Source organism: Macaca mulatta, chromosome 7 (assembly GCF_049350105.2).
Source record: "Macaca mulatta isolate MMU2019108-1 chromosome 7, T2T-MMU8v2.0, whole genome shotgun sequence".
Lineage (NCBI taxonomy): Eukaryota > Metazoa > Chordata > Mammalia > Primates > Cercopithecidae > Macaca > Macaca mulatta.
In genome coordinates, this window is record NC_133412.1 from 97,482,935 (window position 1) to 97,505,188 (window position 22,254).

General features: G+C 51.7%; 1 protein-coding gene across 1 annotated transcript; it reads left to right on the forward strand.

Moving 5' to 3' along the window:
* The first annotated feature begins 6,402 nt into the window (after nt 1-6,402).
* On the forward strand, nt 6,403-17,353 carry NFATC4 (nuclear factor of activated T cells 4). Its single transcript, XM_028851459.2, is given in 12 exon segments — nt 6,403-6,469; nt 6,472-6,558; nt 7,649-7,777; nt 8,843-9,938; nt 11,766-11,928; nt 12,498-12,697; nt 13,024-13,196; nt 13,655-13,795; nt 14,962-15,017; nt 15,277-15,403; nt 15,596-16,177; nt 16,936-17,353. Coding segments are annotated over 12 exon segments (2,889 nt in total). The 3' UTR covers nt 17,004-17,353.
* Nucleotides 17,354-22,254: the final 4,901 nt, after the last annotated feature.

The following is a 22,254-nucleotide window of genomic DNA, read 5'->3' on the forward strand; positions in this document are numbered from 1 at the left end:
AGGGCAGATCACCTGAAGTCAGGAGTTCGAGGCCAGCCTGGCCAACATGGTGAAACCCCGACTCTACTAAAAATACAAAAAATTAGCCAGGAGTGGTGGCATGCACCTGTATCCCAGCTACTCAGGAGGCTGAAACAGGAGAATTGCTTGAACCCAGGAGGCGGAGGTTGCAGTGAGCCAAGATTGTGCCACTGCAATCCAGCCTGGGTGACAAAGCAAGACTCTGTCTCAAAAAAAAAAAAAAAAAGTCAGACTTGTGAAAAATCAGATCACTATCTCTAGCAACCAGCCCAGGAATCCAAACAATAACTCTTTCAAAAACCTGCTCGAAACAGCCAGGACTTGATTAACAACAGACAGCCATGCATCCCTAACCCATCATGTATGATGCATCACTTCTAATATTTTTTTCTGTACTCCATTTTGCGGATGAAATGATGCTCCACTTCTAGTTAGGCCACCCATGGCTTCCCCATGCCACAGCCTCCACTCAGGGCATACCCGAAGCCTTCCCTTTGTCCACTATAAAGCTTTCCTGCTCCTCTGCATGCTTTTGAGTCGCTGCCAAAATGCAAGTGATGGTGGCTGACTCACTTGTGATAGAGAGCTCTGAATAAATAGTATTTGCCTGTTTTCATTGGTTAGCTTTCATTTATTTCCACAAGTATTTGCTAATTAGATCAATCAAAAAGTAAAGATGTAGGTAGAGAAATAAGACAAGGTACCTTTCATTAGAGAATTTACACTCTAGTTGGGTACTCAGACATTAAATAAGTACACAGTTATTTATTTATTTGTTTGTTTGTTTTGAGACAGAGGCTCACTCTGTTACCCAGGCTGGAGTGCAATGGCGTGACCTCAGCTCACTGTAACCTCTGCCTCCTGGGCTCAAGTGATCACGTGCCTCAACTTCCCAAGTAGCTGGGACTACATGTGTGCACCACCATGCCTGGCTAATTTTTATATTTTTTGTAGAGATGGAGTTTCGCCACGTTGCCCAGGCTGGTCTCAAACTCCTGGGCTCAAGTGATCTGCCTGTCTCAGGCTACCAAAGTTCTGGGATTACAGGTGTGAGCCACCGTGCTCAGCCTATGCAGTTATCTTATTATAATTGGGATGTGTGTTATGAAGATCTGAGATGGTAGCTGAGATACAGAGATGAGTAAAAGGTAGTCAGGCAAAGGGGGTTGTGTAGAAAGAGAGATCTGAGCAGGAAAAACAGCATCTGCTAAGTAATGGAAGCAGGAAGAACTTGGTACCTACCAGGAACTGAAAAAGCCCAGTACCATGCAAAGGCTGTGCATCAGGTCCTGCTGACTAGTTCCCTAGAACCACTCTGGTTCTCATTCGTCCTGAAGCCCGACTGATTCTCCTTTTCTTTGGTTCTGTGAGGTCTGCCTTCATAATATTCCTCTTTTGCTTAAGTTACAAGAAGTCAGTTTGTGTTGCTTCCAAGCAAATATCTCCTATTGACAGAATTGCTCTGTTGCATCTCTTGACTTATTTTTGTTAAACTCTTTTATTATCATAAAACTTTTCATGTGTTTATGTCTTATCTCTCGATTAGATAGTATATATCTTAATGGAGCCACTAAATTTTGGGGGTGATTTGTTATACAGCACTTGTTCACACTTGAGTTCCAGGATCTATGTGATGAGATCTAGATTTTTGAGCCTGAGTTTGGTACCACAATGGGATGAGGCTTCAGGGTCTCGTAGGGTGGGTATGAGTATGGGAGGAATGTGAACTGTTCTGACCAGAGGGCAGACTGTGATAGATGGTGTTTTCCAAAGATGGTCACAAGTGTATACCCCATTCTCCATGCTCTTCTTATAGTATATCTGATACTGCTTCCACCTGGAGGTGGGAGTGTATGTTCTCACCCCTCCATTCTGGCCAGGGGCTGTGACTGTCTGACCAATGGAGTCCAGCTATATGACTTTCAAGGCTAGGTCATAAAAAGGAGGTAGATTCTGCTTGGAGCTCTCTCTCTTTCTGTTGATACTTGCCATGTTGTGAGGAAGCCCAAGCCTCATGGAGCAGTCATGTGTACATGGTACAGCCAGTTGCCCTAGCCGAAGTCTCAGTCAACAGCATCAACTGCTAGACATGGTGATACTAGCTCCCAGCCTTCAAGTTCTCCACCAGACATTGCTGAGCAGATAGAAGCCTTGCTCACTGCACCGTCTGTATTTTTCACTCAGAGAAACCATGAGAGACAATGATCATTGTGGTTTAAACTATAAAGTTTTGGAAGTGATATGTTACGAAGTAATAAATAATACATTATGTGATAATTTGGAATGTTTGTGTTTAAAATATTTCAACTGAGACACTTGAAAGCTATTAGCTTCAATCCTGGAGAAACAAAGACACATTGCAATTTCTGAAATTTATTGTGAAATGGGGCTTTTATGAATCTCATCAATCTTATCCTTAGGTTTAAGATTTTTTTCCCCTAAGGCCAGGCACAGTGGCTCACACATGTAATCCCAGCACTTTGGGAGGCTGAAGCCAGAGGATTGCTTGAGGCCAGAGTTCAAGACAGCCTGGGCAGTACAGGGAGACTGACTCAACAAAAATTAAGACACACCTGTAGTCCTGGTTTCTCAAAAGGCTGAGGCAGGAGGATCACTTGAGCCTAGGAGTTCAAGATTACAGTGAGCTATAATTGTGTCACTGCACTCCAACCTGGGCCACAGAACAAGATGTTGTCTCAAAATATATATATATATATTTTTTTTTTTCTAGAAATTTATATATCTGCTACTTCATGGGAAAAAATTTTTGAAATTAAAATTAGCTTTCAGCCATAAAAAGGAATAAAGTACTGATACATAAAACAATATGGATGAACCTTGGAAACATTATGCTAAGTGAAAGAAGCCAGACACAAAAGGCCACATATTGTATAATTCCACTTACATGAAATGTCGAGAACAGGCAAATCCAGAGAGACAGAAAGTAGATTTGTGGTTTTTAGGGGCTGGAGGAAAGGGAGAATGCAGAGTGACTACTAACTAATAGGTATAAGATTTCCTTTTGGGATGATGAAAATGTCTTAGAATTAGATATGGTGATGATTGCACAACTTGGTGAATATACTAAAACCCACTGAATTGTACACTTAAGAGTCAATTTTATGGTATGTGAAAGGTATCTCGGTAAAAATTAAAATTACTAAGTTTTCTTTGATCAACTAGGAGTGAGAGAGATCCACAAATCTGTCTATACGGTCTACTGAAGATATATACATGAAGATCTTTTTTTGTGACAGTCTTGCTCTGTCTCCCAGGTGGGAGTGCTGTGGTGCAATCTCAGTTAACTGCAACCTCCACCACCCAGGCTCAAGCAATTCTTGTGTCTCAACCTCCTTAGTAGCTGAAATTTAAGGCATGTGCCACCATGCCTAGCTAATTTTTTGTATTTTTAGTAGAGACAAGGTTTCACCATGTTGGCCAGGCTGGTCTTGAACTCCTGGCCTCAAGTTGATCTGCCCTTGGCCTCCCGAAGTGCTAAAGATCAATTTTGATAAGGTCATCGACAACTTTGTAAAAGTTAAGACTCAAAACAGAATTTGTAATGTTATTTTTCATCCCTGTGATCAAACAATATAAGATACGTCTTTCCTTTTTTAAAAACAAAAAGTTGGCTGGGCTCATTGGCTCACACCTGTAATCCCAGCACTTTGGGAGGCCGAGGCGAGTGGATCACTTGAAGTCAGGAGTTTGAAACTAGCCTGGACAACATGCTGAAACCCTATCTCTACTAAAAATACAAAAATTAGCCGGGCGTGGGATTACAGATGCTTTAATCCCAGCTACTTGGGAGGCTGAGGCAGGAGAATCACTTGAACCTGGGAGGCAGAGGTTGCAGTGAGCCGAGATCATGCCACTGCACTCCAGCCTGGGCAACAAAGCCAAACTCCATCTCAAAAAAAATCCCCAAAAGTATGTTAATATATTTGAAATTATTAACCCATTGCTTTTCCCTTTCTTTACTGTGTGTGCATATGTGTATATACACACAGTAATTTTGTGTGTGTGTGTATATATATATACTGTGTATACATATATACTCTATATACACACTGTGTATATACTGTGTATACATATATACTGTATGACTGTATATATATACACACACGGTGTATACTTTATATATATGTATATCTGTGTATACATATATACAGATGTACAGATATATATGTATACATATACATATATATGTAGTGTATCTGTGTATATGCTATATAGTATAGTATGTAGCATATTTGTGTCTATGACCTCAGGCCATCCACATGCCTCGGCCTCCCAAAGTGCTGGGATTACAGGGGTGAGCCACTGTGCCTGGCCTTTTAAAATTATTTTTAGTAGAGACAAGGCTGGCCTCTTCTCTTCTATTACATTCTCTATGGCTCCACAGGCGGTCTCAGTAGGATAATATTCCAGTTGCTCAGAGTGGTGACCTGTTCTGTAGCACACCCTTGGATTGGCTTTTCTTCTTTCCAGTTTCACTTTTTCCATTCTTCTCTTTCTGTTCCTTGTGATTGATTTTCACTATAAACTACCTACATCCTGTTCTTGTCTCAGGCTCTACTTACTGGAGGAGCCAAGCCTAAGACAGATTCCTGTGTAAAATGTGATGGAATGAATTAGTAAACTTGACAAGGACCTGGCAAGCCTGGGTTCCAAATCAACTCTGTTACCTGATTTGTAAAAGTCACTTTATCTACTGAAGAGGTGGGCATTTTCATCATTATTTTCAGGTGGTACTATGGGAAAGGATCTTCAAACCGTTTGATAACTGGAAAAAAAAAGCAAGAAAAATGTTTGTCACGCGCATAAAAAGAGCATGTGTGTGTGTGTGTGTACATGTTAATAAAGGCATAGAAAATGGTGGACCATCACGGTTTACTACATATTTTTGTATAGCTTGGATTGTTTACAAGAAGAATGCATATTAGTTAGCTTTATTTAGACCTCTGGGGAAAAAGAGAAGACTGCATCTTGTGTAATTAAAAAAAGAAATAAATAACGTCCACCTCCAAGGCAGTTGAATGATGCTTGTTAAAGTGCAGAGCAGAAGCCACCAACCAAGGTAAGAAAGCCGAGCTGTGCTCCCGTATGTGCGCTAGGAGGCAGCGGAGCTAAGACCGAGGCCAGGCGGCGCAAGAAACCGCGAACCGAGGAAGGGCGGCTGGGTCTTTGTGGTCGCCAGGGGGCAGAAGTGCAGGGCAACCTAACTGCAACTACCCGCTGTTGCCCAGGCTCCAACTCCAGGCCGAACATTTCAGAAGTCATAAGTTCCATCTCTCTGCCGCAGCCGAGACAGATTGGAGGGTTTTCAGAGTCAAGGGGATGCTCCCCGCCCCCCGCCTCAGAGAAGCTTGGCACTCTGAGCAATCTCAACCACTCTCCCCTCTACGCCTTCCTTCCCTACCCCCAACACCCATGGAGGGGAAATTGAGTCACTGGGAGGAGAGGCCAGAGTCATCAGGGGAACCAGGGCCGACGCCAGCCCTCAGGGCCTTCCAGATGCTAGGAGGAGGAGGGTTCTCCAGGAAAACAAAGGGGGGTGAGAGGGGAAGGCGGTTGACTGGGCAGGAGCTGAGCCAGACACATGGAGAAACGCTGCCCAGGATCAAAGGAAATATGACATTTGAAAAGAATGTGCGCGTCTGCATGTGCTGTGCGGGCAGTGAGGGGGCCCGGGGAGGGGCAGAGTCTGGGGGAACAGGGGCTGGGTCTCGGGCTCTCTATCCCTGCCTTTCTCGCCTCAGCTTCCCACCTCCCTTGTCCTCTTAGGTACAGGCTGGTTGATGGGTCGAGGTGTTCCTTGTCCTCCCTCCCCGTGTGTTTCTCCTTCCTTTATTTCCGAGATGAAGCTGGAAGGGAAGTGTAACCTGAGGAGACCAACCAAAGGAAAAAAAAAAAAAAAAAGAAGAAAATCAAACCAGGCCGCCTCCCGCTCGGCCTCGGAACATTCTTCTCTCCCCGCCGGCCTGGCCTCTTCTCCCCGCCCCTCCTGTGTTGCGGCCCTGGGCTCGGAGCCGGGGCAGCTCCGCACGTCACTGGGGTCCCCGGGGGTTGGGGGGGTCCCCTGGGCGGGCCCGAGGGAGGACCGAGGGGAGGAAGGGAAGCCGCCTCGGCTGCAGCAGAGCTCCGGCCCGTCGGGCGAGCCCTCCCTTCTTTCCCCAGTCCCGTAGAGCCTGTTTCTCATTAGAGTAACGGGCGCGGTCCCCGCCCGGCTTCTGAGTGTTTGTAAACGTCTGACCCGGGGCCGTAGCTTAACCGTTTTGTTGCTGGGATGGGGCGGGGTTGGGGGTGCGGCCCTGAACCGGAGGGATTTAGAGACTGGAGACGCTGCGGCCTCTCAGGTTTGAAACTGTGTGGGAGAAAATGATAACCACCCTCCCATCCCTCCTACCCACCAGCCTTGCCAGTATCTCCCACCGAGTCACGAATCTCCTAACTCCCTCTCACACAACCCAGGCCTCTCCAAGCCTGACTTTCCCGGAAACTCCAGTCCGGGTCTTCCTTCCTCCTCCAGCCCAGGTGACAGGTGTCCAGCCCCGGGCGGGGGCAGCGGGGGAGGGGGAGCCCACAGGGTCCCGAGGTTTCAGGCCCCTAGTAAACCTGGCAAGGATTTTTAGAAGAGCCGGAGTGGGATGCTATCGGGTCACAGATTCATTCCAAACTACAGTTCTAGGGAGGAGGGAACCAACTTCCCGTGGAGGCCAATTCATGGCCCCTCTGGGTGGCTGGGACAAGGGCAGTGGCAAAGCCTGGCCTGGATCTACGCCCATCAAGGGCTGTGGGCCTAGGGACAGTTCTCAAAGACTCTTTGGCTGGGACTGCTCCCAGAGGCATCCAGGCTGGCTAAGGGTTCTTCATCTTTGGGGGTCGTTGAGGAATGGCTAATGGAGGCACTGATTCGGCAGGGCAAAAGACTTCCAGAAGGCCCGGGCAAAGTAGCCCCAGGCAAGGGACCTGGAAGAATAGCCTTTTCCTCTTCCGAGCAGCTCGGTGCCACTCTGCCCCAGGACCCTCCTGGCGCCAGGCTTGGAGGGAAAGGGGAGGATAAGTGGTTCCGCCTTGCTAGGTGCTATCTACACAGTCTTCAGAACTTAAAAAAGGGTCTTCCGTGGGCTCTCTACCCTGGGGGCCCAGGATGTGGCCCCTTTAAAGCTCTCGGACCCAGAACCTTGAACTGAGACTATGGGAGGTGGGGGCTGGGCTCCCTGAGGGAAATGATTGTCACAACGGCGGACCAATAGGCAACATTAGTATCACTCTTGAAGGACCGTTTTCCAATTCAGTTTTTTTTTTTTTTTTTTTTTTGAGGGGGAGGGACTGAAGAGAAGACAGAGGGAGGGAGGGTGGGGGAGGACGAGGGGCGCGTGGTTTTCCCATCTCATCCCTGGAGGAGGGGCTGGAGCATCCCCGGCAGCCAATCAGGGACAGGCTGGGGGGGGCCGCTTTGAAGAAGTTTGGGGGAAAAAAGTTTGGAAAAGTTTCTATAATAACGAGGGGGCTTCTGGAGGGAGGCGGCAGCGACGGAGGAGGGGGCTTCTCAGAGAAAGGGAGGGAGGGAGCCACCCGGGTGAAGATACAGCAGCCTCCTGAGCTCCCCCCTCCCACCCAGGCCGGGACCTGGGGGCTCCTGCCGGATCCATGGGGGCGGCCAGCTGCGAGGATGAGGAGCTGGAATTTAAGCTGGTGTTCGGGGAGGAAAAGGAGGCCCCCCCGCTGGGCGCGGGGGGATTGGGGGAAGGTTAGTCCGGGGCTGGGAAGGGGTCTTGGGGTCAGTGAGAGGAGGGCCGGGGATCCTGAGTCTGGGGAATTTAAGGCAGCGAGCCTAGGGTGGGGGGTGAGGGAGTCAGAGGTCGAAGGGAGTCGGGGGAGCTTGTTGGCCTGCGGAAGTGAGGCTGGGGGCCCGGGCACCACTTTCTCCTTTTTAGGTCGTGACTGGGGTGGGGGTGGGGGTGCTATTGGCTGTGCGCCGCCTCCCGGCTGGGCCGCCTGTCACTGAACTGGGGGGCGGGCGGGAACGGCGGCCCCAAGAGCACCAGGCGCCGCCAGGGAAAGGGGAGGTTCGGCGCTGGAGCTGGCGGCTGGCAGCCCGAGCCCTGGCCCGGCCGACTGGACGCCCGGGGCTGGGGGCGCTGTCAGGCCTCGCCGGGGCGCCCCTCCCCCTCCCCCGTCTGGCCGCAATGAGAGGCAGATGGCGGGGACCGAGCCGGGGGCGGCGGCTGCCGCTCGCACGAATCCGCGCTGCCCGCTGCCCCCCTTCCCCCGGCTGGGCCCGGCACGCATCACCCCCTCGGCTGCACCTCCGCCCCCGATGGCGGGGAGAGAAGGAGGAGCCACCTCCCCTCGTCACCACAGCCCTGACGCCCCCCTCCCCTCTGGCCACGGTTGCGATGGCAACTGGGGCTCCTGCCAGCGCCGTTTGGGGGTTTGGGAACCGCTGCTAATTGGGTTCATGTGTGAGTCGCCCCCAGTCCAGCCCAGTGCCTCAAGAAACACGCCTCCAGGCCCAGCCCCAGCTCCAGCCCCTCTGGACCCACCTCTCTCACCTTAAGACCCACCAGATCGGGTACCCTCGGTCCCAGGATCCAGGGGCCAGTGGGCAAAGTCCTGGCATGCCTGCTTCAATCTCCTCCATCTTCCCAGGTCCAACTCTGCTTTTGTCTTGTGGCTCAGAAGGTCTCCTTGCTGAGGGGCAGGGAGCATAGGAGGACTTGGGGCCTGGGGGCCTGGCCACTTAAGGAACCTAGCCATCTCACCTGCTTCTCTCTTTCCCCCTCTCCCTCTGCTCCTCTTCCCATTTTGACAGAACTGGACTCAGAGGATGCCCCGCCATGCTGCCGTCTGGCCTTGGGAGAGCCCCCTCCCTATGGCGCTGCACCTATCGGTATTCCCCGACCTCCACCCCCTCGACCTGGCATGCATTCGCCACCGCCGCGCCCAGCCCCCTCACCTGGTACCTGGGAGAGCCAGCCCGCCCGGTCGGTGAGGCTGGGAGGACCAGGAGGGGGTGCTGGGGGTGCTGGGGGTGGCCGTGTTCTCGAGTGTCCCAGCATCCGCATCACCTCCATCTCTCCCACGCCGGAGCCGCCGGCGGCGCTGGAGGACAACCCTGATACCTGGGGGGACGGCTCTCCTAGAGATTACCCCCCACCAGAAGGCTTTGGGGGCTACCGAGAGGCAGGGGGCCAGGGTGGGGGGGCCTTCTTCAGCCCAAGCCCTGGCAGCAGCAGCCTGTCCTCGTGGAGCTTCTTCTCCGATGCCTCTGACGAGGCAGCCCTGTATGCAGCCTGCGACGAGGTGGAGTCTGAGCTAAATGAGGCGGCCTCCCGCTTTGGCCTGGGCTCCCCGCTGCCCTCGCCCAGGGCCTCCCCTCGGCCATGGACCCCCGAAGATCCCTGGAGCCTGTATGGTCCAAGCCCCGGAGGCCGAGGGCCAGAGGATAACTGGCTACTCCTCAGTGCTCCTGGGCCCACCCCAGCCTCCCCCCGACCTGCCTCTCCATGTGGCAAGCGGCGCTATTCCAGCTCGGGAACCCCATCTTCAGCCTCTCCAGCTCTGTCCCGCCGTGGCAGCCTGGGGGAAGAGGGGTCTGAGCCACCTCCACCACCCCCATTGCCTCTGGCCCGGGATCCTGGCTCCCCTGGTCCCTTTGACTATGTGGGGGCCCCACCAGCTGAGAGCATCCCTCAGAAGACACGGCGGACTTCCAGCGAGCAGGCGGTGGCTCTGCCTCGGTCTGAGGAGCCTGCCCCATGCAATGGGAAGCTGCCCTTGGGAGCAGAGGAGTCTGTGGCTCCTCCAGGAGGTCCCCGGAAGGAGGTGGCTGGCATGGACTACCTGGCAGTGCCCTCCCCACTCGCTTGGTCCAAGGCCCGGATTGGGGGACACAGCCCTATCTTCAGGTGAGGGTTGCGCCTGGCACCACCGCTCTCTCCAGCCATTCCACTAGGGGAGCAGGAGGGTCAAGGGAGGGATTTTAAGACATTAGTTTCATGCCCCCTGAATTTCAAAAGAGAATCTGCAACCAGCTTAGCAGCTGCCAACTACCTGGTTTTAAAGAGAATTAGAAAAAAAGTGCACCTCTTGATGATTTACAAAAGGGCAACAGTTCCTTGTGGGCCAATTAGAAAAAGCCCCTCTACCCTCCCACCCCCAGCTATTGTAGGAGGATCAACTAGGTTAAGGAGGTGTTCCTGTAGCCTATAGAGTGCTCCCAAGACCCAGCTCTGCACTGGCATGTGGCTGAGTGTGGAACTTGGCCTGGATTTCAGCCTTCCACTCTGGCCCTTTCAATAGGTGCCAGACCTAAGCAGATTTCCACTCTGTTGCAGGAAATTCCCTTTCTCCATTCCTCAATTTCTAGAGCCTGACCTAGCGGCTTAAAAGTATAGCTGCTAACTTGAATAAAATAGCAGATATTTGCAAGTCAAATAATTCATATTAAAACTTGCAGTTCTATTCCTTCCACTCTCAGAGAATCTTGCCCATTTCAATAATCCTAAATCTTGAGCTGGTTCTGTCCAGAAACGTTTCTAGGGGAAAGAAACGTTAACACTGGGACCCCTGGGTTTCCCATAGGGCAAAGTTTCTCAACCTCAGCTCTATTAATTCAGCACTACTATTTTGAGCAGGATAATTCTTTGTTGTGTGGGGGTGTACTGGACATTATAGGATGGTTTAGCAGCACCCCTGGCCTCTACCCATTAGATACTAGTAGCACCCACTCCCCTAGTTGGGAAAACCAAAAATGTCTTCAGACATTGCCAAATATCTGGGCAATTACTTGGGGGGCAATTACCAGTTGAGATCCACTGTCCTAGGGTATCGGGGAGCACAATACAGGATAAGTTGTCCCATCTGAAACCCTTAGCTCCCTGGAACTCCACCTATCAAGCCCCAACTAGTGGAAAGAGAGCTGGCTTGGGAGCAGAATGTACTCAGTCCTAGGTCTGTCAGTAGCTGCTGGTTTCGGTTTCTTTTCTTTTTTTTTTTTTTTTTTCTTTGAGACAGTGTCTTGCTCTGTCACCAAGACTGGAGTGCAGTGGTGTGATCTCAGCCTCGACCTCCTGGGCTCAAGTGATCCTCCTGCCTCAGCAGGAGTAGCTGGGACTACAGGAGCACCAACACGCCCGGCTACTTTTTGCATTTTTTGTAGAGACGGGGTTTCACTATGTTGCCCAGGCTGGTCTCAAACTCCTGGGCTCAAACCATCTTCACAGTGCCCCCACCCCTGCCTTGACTTCCCAAAGTGCTGGGATTATAGGTGTGAGCCAATGTGCCTCAATTTTTTAATTTGTAAAACAAAGGGTTCCTATCTGAGTCCTTTTCTGGTCTGAAGCAGCAATTCTTTGTTCTTTCCATCCAGGTCTAGGGATTGAGATGGGCTTGAGAATTCTCGGTATCCAAGTGAAGCCTTCCCACCCCAACCCCTGGGCTCAGAGCTGGGAAGAAGGGAGTTTTAGGCCTGTTGTCACCTTTCACACTTCAAGGGGCTCTGTCCCCTACTTCCCCTTGCTTCTGGACTTTTGGATTTCTTCATTTCTTTGTCCTTTTTATAGTTTTAAAAAAATTCTTTTTTTCCCTTTTTTTCACAAATGTTGATGTAATTCTTTATTTCTTCTGTGCTTTCTTTTCTCTCAGACCCACACCCCCTCCTCCCTCACAGATCCAGTGTGGGCCTGACTGGGGTCTGAGGCTGCACATGATCAATGCTCTTCTCTTCCACCCAGGACCTCTGCCCTACCCCCACTGGACTGGCCTCTGCCCAGCCAATATGAGCAGCTGGAGCTGAGGATCGAGGTACAGCCTAGAGCCCACCACCGGGCCCACTATGAGACAGAAGGCAGCCGTGGAGCTGTCAAAGCTGCCCCTGGCGGTCACCCCGTAGTCAAGGTAAAGGACAGAGAGCAGGCCTGATATCCTTTCTCCTCTCCCAGATGGGTTCCAGCTATGCAGACACATGGCACTGCCCTTTCCCACACTCCCTCTCAGTTCTGACCCTGCAGGCAGCCTGGGGGAGGGGCTGGAGTTGGGGGAGGAGGGGTACAAGGACCCGGATATACTTTCTACTCCTCTGTCCTTCCACCCCCACTCAGCTCATCCCATGGGACACCAGCCTCATGTCTACTCTGGAAAATGGTGGCCTGCCAGATATGGGGGAGGGTTTAGGCTGAGGCCAAAAGTCACTGGGAGTTAAGTTTTCTCTATATTGAGTTGGGCCAGTCTCTTTGGAGGCTCTTCTGCCTTTGCCCAGCCCACTTTGGGCTTTATTCCAAGAAAAACACTGTGAACTCCAGGCCATGTTTTCTCCACAACGGGTGCCCAGTTCCCCAAGGGATTCCCTTGCAGGATATCCTTTATCTTTCACCATTCTCATCCCATGGTGGACTGAAAATCTAGGGATGAATAAAGGGTGAGGTGGTAGGGATTTCAATGAAGTGGCCCCTCTCTCCCTCTGCCAGCTCCTAGGCTACAGTGAGAAGCCACTGACCCTACAGATGTTCATCGGCACTGCAGATGAAAGGAACCTGCGGCCTCATGCCTTCTATCAGGTGCACCGTATCACAGGCAAGATGGTGGCCACAGCCAGCTATGAAGCCGTAGTCAGTGGCACCAAGGTGTTGGAGATGACTCTGCTGCCTGAGAACAACATGGCGGCCAAGTAAGTCCCATGCAACTTCCCCTCAGTCTGCAGGCTTTATACTAGCTTTCTCCATTGGGCCTATGCTAGCCCACTTCTTCCTTTTCCAAGAAGAGGTAGACCTTATTCCTAGGAGCTGGCTTCAGGCCTACCCACCATCTGGAAGAGGACTTTTGGGGATGCGGGGGTACCCCAGAGAGGCCGTCTGTGGGTTAGAAAATAACCTCGTAGGCACTCATTGAAAGTCATTCAGGGCTTTGGATGGAGGGCGGGAACTTCCCTCTTTAGGGATGTATCACCATTCTGGCTTCAGCTAGGAGGGCTTGCCATCCATCCTTTGCCTCCAGCATTGACTGTGCGGGAATCTTGAAGCTTCGGAATTCAGACATTGAGCTTCGGAAGGGTGAGACGGACATCGGGCGCAAAAACACACGTGTGCGACTGGTGTTCCGGGTACACGTGCCCCAGGGCGGCGGGAAGGTCGTCTCGGTACAGGCAGCGTCGGTGCCCATCGAGTGCTGTGAGCAAAGAGGCCCTGGGCCATCTCTCTGTCTCTTGCAACTCTTGTCTGCGTGTGTGTGTCTGTCTGCCCATTCCCTCTGTAGCGTCCTGTGCCCTGTCTGTCCTGAGTAGCTCTATAGAGGACTCAGGCTTTATTTCTATGCTAGTTTGCCCCTGCCACAGACTCTGTCTCTGGGGTGGCCCAGAGTGACCCTGGACCCTATCTGTTCCTGGGGTGCCCTGTACCCTTGTTTGGGAAACTCCCTGGTCTACTCTGTTTAACCCTCTCTCTGCTCTGGGAGTGGCCCCTTACATGGTGTGTGTGACTCCATGGATATTACTGGTTTATTTGTGTGTCTACTGCTGAGGAGGGCTCCCTCAGAACCCTGTGGCAGTTTTTCCAAAGTGGGTGGGGGTAGAGGAGGCCACCTCTCCATGCCCAGCCCAGACAGTCCTCTTCCTTGCACTGCTCTGCAGCCCAGCGCTCAGCTCAAGAGCTGCCCCAGGTGGAGGCCTACAGCCCTAGTGCCTGCTCTGTGAGAGGAGGCGAGGAACTAGTACTGACTGGCTCCAACTTCCTGCCAGACTCCAAGGTGGTGTTCATTGAGAGGGGTCCTGGTGAGTACCTGCTGCAGAGGGGAGGGCAGGCAGGGAGAGCTTGGGAGTGGCAGGTGAAATATCTCTGGCATTGTCACTAAACTAGCCAGTGGAGCCTCAGTTTTTTTTATTTGTAAAATGGGACAGAGACTACCCTTTCTATTATACTGTCTGCTTTCCATGTGGGATGCGTATGACAACAATCTAAAATATTGAGCATGCTGAACAAATGGAAGCGATGCACATTCTGTCTATTAAAGAGGAGGCTCCTTCGAGATAATTTATCCCATGTAGATAGGCTCCCCGCTGGGCCTCTCTTGAGTTATGGGCAGTGATTAACAGAGCCTGTTAGGTGCCCTGAGATGGAGCTGCAGGAGTGGAGGAAGGGAAGACTGAGGGTTCGAGTTGCCAGCACCAACCTGAGGCCTTTGCCCTCTCCAAACACTGCTCACCAAAAGCCTCAGTCCCTATATCCTAATTTTTTTTTTTTTTTTTTTTTTTTTTGTAGCAGGGTCTCACTTTGTCACCCAGGGGAGTGCAGTGATGCAATCACGGCTCACTGCAGCCTCAACCTCCTGGACTCAAGCAATCCTCCAAAAATATTTTGTGTAGAGATAGTGTCTCCCCATGTTGCCCAGGCTGGTCTCAAACTCCTGGACTCAAGTGATCTTTCCACCTTGGCCTCCCAAGGTGGGAGTGGTGGGTGGTGGGATTTATAGGCATGAGCCACTACATCTGGCCCCTATATCCAAATTTAGCATCCTAGGACCATGTCAGAGCTTCTCTAGAGATTCTGGGTCATGATACTTGAGGGTCTCATTGCCTTCTGTCAAGCTAGGACCCTTTCCTACCTTTAGTCTTCCTTCTTGGCATTATCATGGGAGAGGATGTTTGGAGTTGGGTGGGAGGGCTCAAGAGTTGCTTCCGTTACTGACTCCCTCTGGTTTCTGGGCTGGTCCTGCCATTTCCCTTGGTCTCAGTTTGCTTCCCTGTACCTTGAGGACAGTTTAAAACCCTACCTCTTCCACTCACATTAAGTTAACACGCAGTGGGCTCCTCTGTGTGTCAGATCTTCTAGGGCCTTCTGAATTTGGCCTTGGCTCTAACAGGAGGGGAAATGGCAGAGAACTAGGGCAGGGGGCAGGGGCGCTGGAGTTGGGCTGCAGCTCTCTGTTCCCTCTGGACAGATGGGAAGCTGCAATGGGAGGAGGAGGCCACGGTGAACCGACTGCAGAGCAATGAGGTACCAGTGTCACTAGGATACCTCCCGGGGGGGCGGGGTGGGAGAAGGCAGGGGATTCTCAGCTGGGTCCTCTTGCTCATGGGAGTGGACTTTTCTGGAGAAGGTAGACTGGCCATTCTGTAAGCAGGTGCATCTCTAGGGAATGAACTTTGCATCTTAGGAAATGGAGAAAACTAGGAGGTGGAGTCTGGGTCCCTGGAAAGGCTGGGCTAAGCCCAGATGCCTGAGGGCTCCCTGCCTCATTTTTACTCTTCCCTAGGTGACGCTGACCCTGACTGTCCCTGAGTACAGCAACAAGAGGGTGTCCCGGCCAGTTCAGGTCTACTTTTATGTCTCCAATGGGCGGAGGAAACGCAGTCCTACCCAGAGTTTCAAGTTTCTGCCTGGTGCGCTCTGGGACAGCCTATGGTGGGGGTATAGGGATATGGGGAGCTGGAGCAGGGGCAGAGGGAAGCAGTGTCCATCATGAGGGGCCAAGGGGTGAATGGAACCTGGGAGGAGCAGGCACCTGGAAGGTGTGCAGTGTGGAGACTACCAGACCTCTCACCAGCATGTCCTCCCACTTCTTGTCTTCCCAGTGATCTGCAAAGAGGAGCCTCTACCAGACTCATCTCTGCGGGGCTTCCCTTCAGCATCGGCACCCCCCTTTGGCACTGACATGGACTTCTCACCACCCAGGCCCCCCTACCCCTCCTTTCCCCATGAAGACCCTGCTTACGAAACTCCTTACCTATCAGAAGGCTTCGGCTATGGCATGCCCCCTCTGTACCCCCAGACGGGGCCCCCACCATCCTACAGACCGGGCCTGCGGATGTTCCCTGAGACTAGGGGTACCACAGGTTGTGCCCAACCACCTCCAGTCTCCTTCCTTCCCCGCCCCTTCCCTAGTGACCCCTATGGAGGGCGGGGCTCCTCTTTTCCCCTGGGGCTGCCATTCTCTCCTCCAGCCCCCTTTCGGCCTCCTCTTCCTGCATCCCCACCGCTTGAAGTCCCCTTCCCTTCCCAGAGTGATGTGCATCCCCTACCTGCTGAGGGATACAATAAGGTAGGGCCAGGCTATGGCCCTGGGGAGGGGGCTCCGGAGCAGGAGAAATCCAGGGGTGGCTACAGCAGCGGCTTCCGAGACAGTGTCCCTATCCAGGGTATCACGCTGGAGGAAGGTGGGTGTGGGACTGGGGGCTGTGAGTATGAGTGTGTGCAAGAGATTGCTGTGCATGTTTGCTGAGGGCTGGAGCTGGGCTTTTCAGAGATTGGGCATCCCTGGTCTCTCAGGGCCAGTTAGAGGTTCCCAGGTGGCATGTTCTTGATTCCTATGGCTGCCTGAATCCAATTAACTGAATTCTGAAGGGTGCATGGGGTAACTGTCTCAGCCTTTCTTCTGCCTCTGCCTCTGCCCTCTGCTCCAAATCATAAAATCTTAGAGCTAGAAGCACTTTCAAGATCATTCTATCCAGCTCACTCAATTTGCAAGTTCAGGCACTGAGTTCCAGAGAGGGATGGTAGCTTGCTGAGGTCCCAGTCAAACACACTTGCATTGCCTCAGCTTTCCCCTAAACACGGTGTCTGTGGTCAGGGTTGGTGAGGAGGAGCTTTCCTGTTTTGCCTCTCCTTCCTCCCGTTGGCTATACCCATCTCTGGCCCTGCTGATACCGATTCCCCTGACATTTCAGGCTAAGCCAGCAGGAAAGGGCTAGGACAGGCGCCTGGGAGCCCACATGGAGGGAGTTGGGCAAGATTTGATTCGGAGCAGGTGTCAAGACACGTTGGGGAAACTGAGGCCCAGTGGAAGAGAAGCCAGTAGAGGAGGAATCTAGAGGCCTCCTAGATTAAGGCCTGCCTGGAATGGATTGGGGGTGGGTCTTTGGAAAAGGAGGGGACCCACCTCTAGCCCAGTCTCTCAACTGCCCCTCCTTTACAGTGAGTGAGATCATTGGCCGAGACCTGAGTGGCTTCCCTGCACCTCCTGGAGACGAGCCTCCTGCTTGAACCACCTGAACTGTCATCACACGGCAACCCCAGCCCCAGCCTCAGCCCTGCCCCCTTTCCCTCCTTCCTGGAGTGGTGGCTACAGAAGCTTGGGGCCAATCCTGGCTCCTCTTTCCCCAGCTTCTGTTTATCTCACTGTCTTCCCTTCCCTCCCCCAGCTGAGGTGTGGCCCCCAGGCCTGGTGCTGCCTTGGAGGGCTGGGGGAAGTAGCTGTGGAGGAGGGAGGAGGGTGGAGACTGAGGCTAGGTGCCAGAATGGACTGGAGTGAAGGCATGTCTAGAGTGTGGGCAGGCTGTTGTGCTGGGAAGCTGGGGACACGTTGATGGTAATAAACTGCTCAATGACCAGTGTTTCAGGCTTCAGAGCTCTTTGGAGAGACGGGTTGGGGCAGCTTACTCCAGCCCCGGGCCAAGGAGGCCCAGAAGTTGGAAAGAGACGGAATGTGGCTGGGAACATTGCATCCCAAAGAGCTCAGTGGAGGAGGCTGGGGAAGGCATGAGGGGGCTAGGAGGCTCCTTGACTGGGGCCAGGATTGGGGGCCAGGGCTTGAGTAGGCCTCTCCACTCTCCTCCTTGGGGGTCAAGATTCCTTAGGAGCTTTGGGATGGGGCCCAGGAGGCTGCATTTTTCAAGCTCCTTAGTTTTGCCACCACACAGATGATTCTGATCCATAGCCAAGAAGAGGACACACTGATGTAGTTGATCTCTCTCATTTACAAAGGAGGATTCTAAGATTCAGAGAGGGAAAGGGACTTGCCTGAGGTCACGCAGATAATCAGCAGCATGTTGAACTGCACTCCTGGGCTCCTGTCCCCTGCCCCCATTCAGACACGCTGACTCAGGAGGTCCAGGCCTCTAAGGCTTCTCTCCCTGGAGTGAGGGTGGAGGTGAGGGAGAGCTAGCACAAGCTCTCCCTCTGGATCCTCTACTCCTGGGGATTATGAAGACATTCTGGAAAGATTTGTGCTTCAGAGGTAGACTGCAGAAAGCAAACAGTCTACCCAGCAGCTCTGAATGTCACCTGCCCTGGGAATCACAGCACTGTATGAGTTCCTGGCCTATCCTGCAAATATACCCATGCTGGCCTTCTAAATAGCTGGTACATCCATCACCTCTGACGGGCCTGGGCTGGAAACCTGGTTTGTCCCCTGTCTCGATGGCCTACGAGAGGCCAAGTCCCATTGGGCTGGGGAAAGTCACTTTGTCTGTCTTGTTCACCTGGAGCCTGACACACAGTAGGTACTGAGTACAAATAGCTTGAGTTGGCTAGGCTTGGCTGCAGGGGGACATGCCTAAAAGACATTCAGGGCATTTGCACTTGGGAAACTTGCCTCACTTTCAGGCTGGTGGGGCCTCTCTATGCCCAATGAGTCCAGGCAGTCCTAGCAAGTACTCAGGAGAGCAGGGGTGGGTGTGACAGAGGCTGGCTGTGGATTGGGGGACAACAGAACCAGAGTAACTCCTCACCTGTTGCTGCTTTGCAATGAATTTCCTTTACCTTCATGGAACACAAGCTGCTGTGAACCAAATTGACATCAAGTGATTAGCTTCCGGGCCTTGGTTGCTTTTCAAAGATCCCCTTTAGCCCCTTGCCAGAGTCATTGTCCCATAATCACCATGTCAGAAGGAACCCTAGGGCACTCATGTCCTATTTAGCAATCTTCAGCACCACCTCTAAGATCTCTGACAGAGGGTGGGTCAGCCTCTGTGTAAACAAAAAGCTGTTAGGACTTGTTGCCTCTCAAGGTGGACTGTTCTGTTTTCTGCCAGGACACTGCCATTCATGCATTGTCAAGATATTTATTAAACAGCTGCAAAGTGCCAGCCAGTGGGTCCTGGAGGAATTTGTAGCCTCATGGGGCAAAAGTAAATAAACAGCTCATAACAATTCAAACTAAATATTTTTTGCAGAGAGTACATTAGACCTTGAGGAGTCGGTGAACAATGTGTGTGTGTATGTGTGTGTGTGTGTGTGTGTGTGAGAGAGAGAGAGAGAGAGAGAGAGAGATGGGGTCTTGCTCTAGTGTCCAGGCTGGAGTGCAGTGGCAGGATCTCAGCTCATTGCAGCCTCAAATTGCTGGGCTCAAGTTATCCTCTGGCATTTGCCTCCCGAAGTGCTGGGATTATAGGCATGAACCACTGTGCCTGCCTTCAGTGAACAACTTTTTTCTTTCTCTGCTTGCTCCTTCATCCACCACCCCCCTCCCGGGTAGTGGACTGCCTACCAAGGCACACAACCCCATGTCACTCCGTCCCACAGTGAACAATTTAAATATGAGATGTAGAGGGAACAGAGGAGAGGCATTCCGCCCAGCTGTGGGGGTTACAGGGAACTTCAGGGGGTGACTTCTAAACTGGGACCTGAAGAATGACTAGTAATTAACCAAGCTAAGAATAGGGGAAGGGCAGGCCAGACAGACAGACCAGAAGAGGCAAAGTCCTGGAGGGGAGCGGCAAGTAAGAAAGACAGACAGATCTCCAGGGCCTGGTATACCTGGAGAACTCCGAAAGGTTCCCCTTCAAGGGTGGGAAGGCAGGTGAAGTTCTGGAAGTCAGGGGCTATAAGAAGGGATTGCAGAGGGAAGCCAGGCTGAATTCTGAAGGATCTTATAGCCTGCCAGGGTATTTAGAGTTTTCTAAGGATGATGGGCATTCTCCCACTAGACTGTAGGCCTTCAGCTGTGAGTGATGTAATAGATTTGCCATAAAGTTCTTCCTCACCTTGAGCTCCCATCTGCTTCCTTGTGACCGCTCTGTAAGGGGCTCGTTATGCCCTCTGGGCCCACATTCTTTAGGCCTAACCCCTCTTCTCTTTGGAATCCTGATGTGGGTAGGCCTCCTGGTGCCTTTGCGTGTACTCACTCTGAGACTGGGGTCATTGTCTCCTCCCAGGCTCTCTACAGACATGTAGCTTCCTGGGGCTGTAGTTAGGAGAGAGAAGAACGAGGCTGGGTCTCCGGGTGGTGTCAGAAAAGACCTTCTTGGCCCAGGTCTGAGGATTACTTGTGTTTGAACCACTAAGGAGGTTTTTGTTTTTGTTTTGTTTTTAATACAGATTCCTAAGCAACCCTTAACCTATTTGGGAGGGAGGACTGGACCCAGGTATCTGTGTATTAAAGAATACCTTCGGTGATTCTTCAGCACAGGAAAGTTCAAGTACTAGAGTCACCTGCCAATTGTCATTCCTTCCCATTCCAGATTCCAAAATAGCCCACTGCCCCGATGTCTAAATCTTGTCTAGGCTGCCCTGGGTAGAGAGTCACCTGGTGAAGAGGAGGAGACAGACACACACAGTCCTCACATTGCAGTTCATCCTTCCCCTCACCTGGCTCTGTCCTGCTAGTCAGAGAATGTGAGGACAGTCTCAGGCACAGCCTGCAGTCCTGGTACAGGAGCATCTCTGCCCTCCGAACTTACTGAGTCTCCTTCTTTGGCTGGAACTCTGGGCCTCCACGATGCTTGGGGAGTGGCGTGTTTCGTAGCTTTCCGTTGGGGTTTGGGATCTGCTTGGATTGAGTTCTGTGATGCCTTGGAACCCACTGCTGGACTTTCTAAATTGTCATGGAGAGGAACTCCTGGAAATTCCAGATGCAGAAAGTGCACAGGGGTTTGGCTGCTTTTATGGGAGCCTGTTTTAATAGCCTCAGTGTCTTGATTGTTCACGTAGCCAAATCCCCACAAAGTGCTGCAGGGCCCCTGCTCTGTGCCAAGCCCTGTGCTAGGCTCCAGGGACATGCATCTCACTGCAGCCTTGACCTGAAGGAGCAGACAATCTCGTCACTAATGAGAGAGACCTTCCTGCCTAGAGAGTGAGGTGAACAGAGCAATGAGTAATGGTGGGGAAGTCCCTGCGGCTTTGGGATGTCAGAGAAAGGGCACTGAGTCTGTCCTCTCTCGCTGCTTGTGTATCTCTTGTAGTAACAGTAGACAATTACATTTTGAGATAACCCATGAGTCCATCCCTTATGGTGGGAACATTACATTCTCTGAAAGGAACATATGTTCCCAATGTCCATTCTACTGGAATAAAGAGTGTCTGAGTCAGGAAATGGGGATTTGTTACTGAGGCCTTGGGCAGAGTTAGAGGAAGCATCTCTCTGTACTTCTCTCTCCTGGACCTGAACCCTGAGGGCACTAGTTAGGCCAGGCTGTTCCCAAGTAGCCCCCACCTTGGTGAGGCAGAATCCTGGCAGGGCCGGGAGCCAAGGGCCAAGGGGCAAGGAGGCAGCTTCATTGCTGGGTGGCACTCCACTTTTATGCTCCTCTGAGCAATTCCTTTCAGTTCTTCCTGGATCTCTTACTTTCCTAGGGCTGCTGAACCAAAGCATCACAAACTGGGTGGCATAAAACGACCAAAATTTATCGTCTCACAGTTCAGGAGGCCAGCAGACTGAAATCGAGCTGTTGGCAGGGTTGGTTTCTTCTGCAGGCCCTGAGGGAGGATCTGTTCCATGCCTGTCTTTTAGTCCCTGATGGTTGCTGGCAGGCTTTGATGTTCCTCGGCTTGTCGAAGCATCACTCCAATCTTGGCCTCTGTTGTAACATGGCTGTTCCCTATGGCTCTCTGTGTCTCTGTGTCCAAGTAAACCTCCTTTCTCTTATAAAAGACACTGATCATTGGATTTAGGGCCCACCCTAATCTACTCTGAGCTCATCTTAATTTGAATACATCTGGAAAGACCATGTTTCCAAATAATGTCATATTTACAGGTACTGGAGCTTAGGACTTGAACATATCTCTTCTGGGGATATGTTTGGGAATTCTGGGGACCCAATTCAATTCCCTACACTGGGTTTCCTGCAAAGTTTTGTCAGTCATTATGATCTCAGTTTTGCTATGGAAGGTTAAGTAAAAGTGCCCGTGTTTGGGTCAATCCAAGTGGTGAAGGGGACAATATTGTCTTCTGATTCCAGCTTGGTGGATGCAGCCATAATTCATGGGATTCCCAGGACAAAGGTGACTTTTGAAGGAGGAAAAAGTAGGAATTTCCGGCCCAAATCCTCAAGAGATTCTTCCTGTCCTGCTGCCCTTAGACAGTCTTGGTGTTATTTTATTTGGGATGCTGGCCAATTGTAGGTTTACTTACAACTACATTTCCAAACTGGAAAGAGTTAATAAGATGAAAAAGAAGTAAGTCATTATATGAGGATGGGATTCTCCATGAGTATTGTATATTAAAAGCTCTGAGGAGTCCTCTGAGAAATCCCTTTAGCTGTTTAATCCAGTGTTTCCCAAACTTATTTAATCATGA